The sequence below is a fragment of the Scyliorhinus canicula genome, chromosome 17 (assembly GCF_902713615.1).
Source record: "Scyliorhinus canicula chromosome 17, sScyCan1.1, whole genome shotgun sequence".
Taxonomy (NCBI): Eukaryota; Metazoa; Chordata; class Chondrichthyes; order Carcharhiniformes; family Scyliorhinidae; genus Scyliorhinus; species Scyliorhinus canicula.
Window position 1 is genome coordinate 126,332,698 of NC_052162.1, and position 7,701 is coordinate 126,340,398.

Below are 7,701 nucleotides of genomic sequence, written 5' to 3' on the forward strand. Positions count from 1 at the left end.
GTTTCTGTGGTCATTAGCACCCCATTTCCTTGCGTTTATGTGACTATGACTCATCTTTCATTCTCAATCTGCAGTATAAATATTTCCCAATTTCTCTGTCTTTAGCTTTGACAAAGGGTGATCTGGACTCGAAACATGAGCCCCTTTTTCTCCCGACAGATTCTACCAGACCTGCTGAGATTTTCCATCATTTTCTCTTTGGGGAGAGAGACCTGGGCCAACCTTTCCAGAGTCTGCCCCCTCAATGGATTTCAGTTGTTGCAATTCAACAATGCCCCCCCCCCCCCCCCCCAGAATGAGGAAAGAAATGGAAAGGGGGAAACATTGATTTCCTCCCAGATGTTGCAGAGGAGGAAGTTTTAGCCCAACCTCCGCATTGTGACGTCACAAGGGTGCCCTGCCAGGATCTCAGCCAATAGGAATCACGGTGCTCCGCGGTGATGTCACAGGGTTCCAGCGCGCAGGCCCGACGCGGACGCGGGACCCCCGCCCCCACCCATTGTTCCCCGCCCACCTCCTCCAGACAAAGTTTCCAGGCAACCGGCTGACGGCTCCGGCCAGAGCGAGAAGCCGCTCTGTGGTTTCCCCTCCCCCCAGCCCATGACTGCGCATGTTCAAGGGAGAGGCGATGATGCGCATGTGCGGAGAAGTGACCCGTCTTCCTGCTTGAGGTGTCGACCAATGGGGAACCCAGAGCACCAGAAGGACTCTTTTCCTCCAGCCAATCAAAGCGCGGGCTTCCTGTGACTCAAAATGGCGATTCACACAGACTGAATTTTCATCCTGTTTCCAACATCTGTGAGTAAAACACTTTCTTTTCTCCCCCTTTCCATTTATTTTCTCATTCTCACCTTCAATTGGTCACTTGCAGCAACTGAAGGGAAAGGAAGTGAATCCAGGGAGGGTGCAGACTCTGGAAAGCTTGGCCCTGGTCTCTCTCTCTCTCTTAAAGACATTGACATCCTTTGCTCCCTCAGCTTGACACATTTATTTGTCTGGCTAAAAGGATGGTCTCTTGCCTAATGTTCACAATTAAAGGGCTGCTGTCCCCAGGCGATGGCTGACATTTAAGGGGACAGTAAATAATATTGGACTGCGATATGTCTGGTGTTATATGGTACAGATTAGAGATATTATTGCTTCTTCTGCAAGAAAGTACATTTACTTAGAGTCTTGAAACATTTTACAGGATATTAGAAGAGGAGGAATCACAGACAGAAATCTCAAACATCACGTCGAGATCTAACAGAGTCCCTCGATTCCTTGGAAGATTACATTATCGGCATTTGAATCTAGAAGGAGTAATGCTTATCTGTTCTATCGGCGACAAGACACTGAAAAAGCACTGAAACACGTGAGTGAGAGTGTCCCAGAGCACTGACTCTGTGAATAGTTTAGACAGCCTGAAAAAACATCACACCATTCACAGCGGGGAGAGACCGTACACGTGTTCAGTGTGTGGACGAAGCTTCAACTGAATGTCCGACCTGGAGAGATCCGATGAGACCCAAAACATGGAGAAACCGTGGATATGTGGGGATTGTGGAAAGGCATACAGATTCCCATCACAATTGGAAACCCATCGACGCAGTCACACTGGGGAGCGACCATTCACCTGCTATCAGTGTGAGAAGGGATTCGCTCAGTTATCCCATCTGTGGAGCCACCAGCAAGTTCACACTGGGGAGAGGCCGTTCACCTGCTCCCAATGTAGGAAGGGATTCACTCGGTTTACCCACCTGCAGAGACACCAGAGCGTTCACACTGGGGAGAGGCCGTTCACCTGCTCTCAGTGTGGGAAGGGATTCTCTCGGTTTTCCAGCCTACAGGCACACCAGCGAGTTCACACTGGGGAGAAGCCATTCATCTGCTCACAATGTGGGAAGGGATTCAGTTTCTCATCCACCCTGCAGACACATCAGCGAGTTCACACTGGGGAGAAACCGTTCACCTGCTCTCTGTGTGGGAAGGTATTCAGACATTCGGGCACTCTGCAGAAACATCAGCAAGTTCACACGAGGGAGAAGCCATTCACCTGCTCTCAGTGTGGGAAGGGATTCACTCAATTATCCCGACTGCAGGTACATGGGCGAATTCACACCGGGGAGAGGCCATTCACGTGCTCTCAGTGTGGGAAGGGATTCAGTGATTCATCCCACCTATTGACACACCAGCGAATTCACACTGGGGAGAAGCCGTTCACCTGCTCTCAGTGTGGAAAAGGATTTGCTCAATTATCCAACCTGCAGGTACACCAGCGAGTTCACACTGGCGAGAGGCCATTCACTTGTTCCCAGTGTGGGAAAGGATTTACTCAAATATTCGCCCTGCAAACACATCAGCGAGTTCACACTGGCGAGAGGCCATTCACCTGCTCCCAGTGTGGGAAGGGATTCATTGATTCATCCCATCTATTGAGACACCAGCGTATTCACACTGGGGAGAGGCCATTCATCTGTTCCACGTGCGGGAAAGGATTTACTCAAATATCCACTCTGAAGTCACACCAGCGAGTTCACACTGGGGAGAGGCCATTCATCTGTTCCAAGTGTGGGAAAGGATTTACTCAAACATCCAGTCTGCAGTCACACCAGCGAGTTCACACTGGGGAGAGGCCATTTACCTGCTCACAATGTGGGAAGGGATTCACTCAATTATCTAAGCTGCAGACACACCAGATAATTCACACTGGGTAAAGATTGTTCACATCTTCTCTGGGGGAAAGGATTCCATGATTCATTGCACACGATGAGACACCAACAAGTTCATCATTGATTTCGGTTGTTTTATTTTGCTGTTAGTGTTTCTGCTCTCAATTACACCCAAGATGTCATTTTGTTTGTCCTGACAGTTGGTCAGACACATAAACATCAAATTTACTGTGCAGAAGGAGGCCATTTGGCCCATCGAGTCCACACCAACCCTTGGAAAGAGCATCCACATCTCTACCCTATCCCCGTAACCCCACCTAACCTTTTCTGAACGCTAAGGGGCAATTTAGCATGGCCAATCCACCGAACCGGCACATCTTTGGACTGTGGGAGGAAACCAGAGCATCCGGAGGAAACTCGCGCAGACACAGGGGAACATGAGACTCTGCACAGACAGTGACCCAAGCCGGGGCCCTGGAGCTCTGAAGCACCTGTGCGAACTACTATGCTACCGTGGCATTGTTTGAAAGTTTGAAGATATTTCATTGCCATTTCTCTTTTCAACCCCACAAAGCATACTATGTTGCCATGGAGATGGTTCCCCATTATTACATGGTTCCTTTGTTTAGTTTACCTGATATTTCTCTCAGAAGGAAACTCAAAGGATGAGGGGCAAGTTACCTGTGATTGACTGGGAAATTGATTGGAGACCAGGCAATAGCTAATCGTGAAGAAATTATTAAATATTTACAGGGGGATCATTTAGGTCAGTTGGCTGGGTGGCATGTTTCTGATGCAGAGCGACATGAACAGTGTGGCTTCAACTCCAGCTGTGCTTATCCATGAAGGCCCAGCCTTCTCAACATTGCCCCTCATCTGATATGTGGTGACCCTCAGTTTGAATCACCACCAGTCAGTGCACTCTGTCAAAGGGGCAGCAGGCTATGGTCCTCTGGGACTTTGGCGACTTTCATTTCACATATATACAACTAATATAGATTCCTTTTGGGAACAAAAATCCAACAGGAAAAGTGATGCAACCGTAACTAACAAGAAACGTTAAAGATTCCATCAGACCCATGGAAGAGGCTTATAAAGTGGCCCAAATAGTAGTGAGCCTGAGGATTGGGAACTTGTTTTCGAATTCAGCAAAGGACCAAGATACTGATAAAGAGAAAATACAATATGAGAGAAAACTGGTGAAAACTGGAAAAGCTCCTGTAGGAATGTGAAAAGGAAAAGATTAGCAAAGACCAATGTGGGTCCATTCCAGGCAGAGACAGGAGAGTTTATTTCATTTTTTAAAAATATTTTTATTCTCCTTTTTCACATTTTTCTCCCAAATTTGCACCCACCAACAATAAATAATAATCAGTAACAAACATGTCAATAACAACGATCCCATCCTCCCACCAAACCACAAACATTAGTAGGAGGGAAAATGCTACAATCTATTATAAAGGATGTGATAACATACGAGTTAGGAACGGGGTAGGCCACTCGGCCCCTCGAGCCTGCTCCACCATTCAATACGTTCACAGCTGATCTGACTAACCTCAACTCCACATTCCCACTGACCCCCTGATAACCTTTCACCCCCTTGCTTATCAAGATTCTATCCAGCTCTGCCTTAAACATATTCACAGACTCTGCTTCCACCGCCCTTTGAGGAAGAGAGTTCCAAAGACTCACAACGCTCTGAGAGAAAAAAGTTCTCCTCTGCCTTAAATGGGCAACTTATTACTTTTAATGTGACTCCAATTTCTAGATTCTCCCACAAGAGGAAACATCCTTTCCACATCCACCCTGTCGAGGCCCCTCGGGATCTTATATGGTTCAATCAAGTCACCTAAACTCCATCGGAGACAAGCCCAGCCTGTGAATTCCGGCCACGGCGGGGGTGGGATTTACGCCGGCCCCAGGGGGTCGGAGAATTCAGCCCGTTTTCAACACATTGACATAATTCCTTAAATGAGAGCAATACTGTACACAGTGCTCCAGATGTGGTCTCACCAATGTCCTGTATAACTGAAGCATAACATCCCTACTTTTGTATTCAATTCCCCCACAATAAACAACAACATTCTATTAGCTTTCCTAATTACTTGCTGTACCTGTATACTCGCCTTTTGTGATTCATGCTCTTGGACACCCAGATCCCTCTGAATCTCAGAGCTCTGCAATCTCTCACCATTTAGATAATAAGCTTTTATATTCTTCTGGCCAACATGGACAATTTCACATTTTCCCACATTATTCTCCAGTTAGCAGATCTTTTCCCACTCACTTAACGTATCTGTATCCCTTTGTAATCTCCTTATGTCCTCTTCACAATTTACTTTCCTACCTATCTTTGCATCATTGGAACATAGGAGCAGGAGTTGGCCATTCAGCCCATCGAGCCTGCTCCACCATTCAATACAATCAGGGCTCATCATCCACTTCAATGCCTTTCCCCCACACTATCCCCATATCCCTTTATGTTATTGGGATTTAAAAATTTATCAGTCTCTGCTTTAAACACACTCAATGACTGAGCTCCCACAGCCCTCTGGGATAGAGAATTCCAAATATTCACAACCCTCTGAGTAAAGAAATGTCTCCTCCGAGACCCGTCCTAAGTGGCTTCCCCCTTATTTTGAAATTGTGTCCCCTGGTTCTCCACTCCACAACCAGGGGAAACATCTCACCTGCACCCACCCTATTCCTTTGTGGATTGTGTGGGTTTCAATGAAATCCCCTCTCATTCTTTAAAACTCTGCAGACTAGAGGCCCAGTTTCCCCAATCTCTCTTCATAGGACAGTCCTCCCATCCCCGGAACAAGTCTGGTGAACCTTCATTACCCTCCCTCTGTGGCAATAATACCTTTCCCAAGGTAAGGGGAGTAAAACTGCACACAGTACTCCAGCTGTAGTCTAACCAAGGTCCTATACTATTGAAGCAAGTCTTCACTACTCCTGTACTGAAATCCGCTTGTGATAAAGGCTAACATCCCATCAGCCTTCCTAATAACTTGCTGCACCTGTATGTTAGCCTTCAGTGACTTATTAACAGGACACCCAGGTCCATTTATACCCAGGTACCTTTACCACTATTACCACTCAGGTTAACAGCACACGAGGCTCAGCTCGCACAGAGGGAGACCATTCGGCCCATCGTGCTGATGCCAGATCTGTGAAAGAGCCAACCAATTAATGCCATTGTCCAGAAATGTTCTTTTCAAGGATCTTGTCCAATTCTCTTTTGAAAGAAAGAGTTGAATCTGTTCCTTGCTGCCTTTTCAGGTAATGCTCTCCTGATCGCAACAACTTGCCTGTGTTTTAAAAACAAATTATTCAGGATATTGTGTGTTTGGATTTTCATTGAGAATTTCGGAGAGGATCAAAATATTGCTCAAAATTAAAGCTCAATCTTTGCCAATCTTTTTGACGAGGGGACCAGGTTTGAGGAAATTTTTTTTAAAATTCCTTTTGCATAGTATCACAGCACCTCCAAAAGATTTAGATTTTAGATTTAAATATATCGTTACGTGTACTGAAGTACAGTGAAAGTATTGTTCTGTGTACAGTCCGGGCAGATTGTTCCATGCCCGAAAAACATAGGACATACAATAAATACACAATGTAAATACATAGTCATCGGGTGAAGCATAATGAGTGCAGTGCTAAGTGTAGTCATTGTTGTAATGTATAAAACTGTAGGCAGGACTGGGAAATCTATTAAATTTTTTAATTCCATCACTTTTGCACCGTATTCATGGATATAAGTAACACGGTCAAGGAAGTCATTTTAAACCCTAACATCTAGTTTCTTGCACAGATTATGTAACATTTCTTTGTTAATCACCTATAGATTTCATGTTCGAAGCCAGTCACAAAACAGTTTATTATTCAACAATAAACTTTGATTAAGTTATAATTCGCAAAACAATGTGATAGATAATATTGTAATGGCTGAATTGTTCTTTTATAAATTAAGATTGTACAAACCCAAATGTTTCGAAACTGCAGAGCTAGCAGAAATCGTTTATCATATTTTGACAAATAGCGGGCTGTCATATTCTACCCAAGTCTGGCTCAAGAATAAGCTTATTATTCAACCTGATCAAGATTGGTAAAAAAGAAAGCTATTGCCTTCCATAATCTGTCTTTTTAAACCAGTGTATCTTGTATTAACCAAATGTATGAATTAGATTACTGTATTAATCAGCTATCAGCCAGTAGCAGTAATACCTAGTGAGGCATAATCGAATTGACTAATGAATCCATCATGAATCAATAATTATCATGAAAAACTGAGGTTTATTTGCTGCAAAAATGTAAAAGCTTAATTAATTTCTGTGTATGTAATGAATACGAAATGAAGATAAATGTACTGGCAAGAGAGATCTTCAAGCTCTGATTAGCCTCAACATTTGAAACTGGATAAATAAAGGATTGTATAGAATCAGATAAAGGGATAGTATGAAACAGTTCTACTGTATTCCTGTCTGAGATAACGAGAGAAGGTGGTGTCAGTAATTGGGGATCCAATTCAATTTATTAGTGACCAAATTGACCAATTGTCATGTTACAACAGGCCCAACTCTGACGTGAGGTAATGGTCACTTTGGGGATAAAAGTAGGTTCCCCGAGGGTCTTCCTTGCTGGCCAAGTACTGAAGATTCCCAAGGCCGAGTTCCAAGGAAATTACTGTCAAAGAAGGAGCCAGACTCCCGAGGCTGAATTCCACAAGAATTACTGTCAAAGAAGGAGCCAGAGAGGGTTACGCTGCTACAGACTGATCACCCACATGAAGTTGGAAAAGTCAATGTATTAAAGTTGTTCTGTGAACATTTTTCATTTAATAAACTTCTTTTAAAATTTACTCTCCAGAGAATTCTGCCTTTGCCTTAATTGGTTCAAGTCTTGTCTGACCCAAAGTGAATTTAGAACATCGAACAGTACAGCACAGAACAGGCCCTTCGGCCCTCGATGTTGTGCCGAGCAATGATCACCCTACTCAAACCCACGTATCCACCCTATACCCGTAACCCAACAACCCCCCCCT

General features: G+C 44.5%; 1 protein-coding gene across 1 annotated transcript; it reads left to right on the forward strand.

The window, feature by feature from the left end:
* The first annotated feature begins 637 nt into the window (after window positions 1–637).
* On the forward strand, window positions 638–2,994 carry LOC119951210 (gastrula zinc finger protein XlCGF26.1-like). The gene is made up of 2 exons (XM_038774242.1): window positions 638–798; window positions 1,190–2,994. Exon 2 carries the CDS (start codon window positions 1,479–1,481, stop codon window positions 2,694–2,696), a length of 1,218 nt encoding a protein of 405 aa, XP_038630170.1. The 5' UTR covers window positions 638–798; window positions 1,190–1,478; the 3' UTR covers window positions 2,697–2,994.
* The last annotated feature ends 4,707 nt before the right edge of the window (window positions 2,995–7,701 follow it).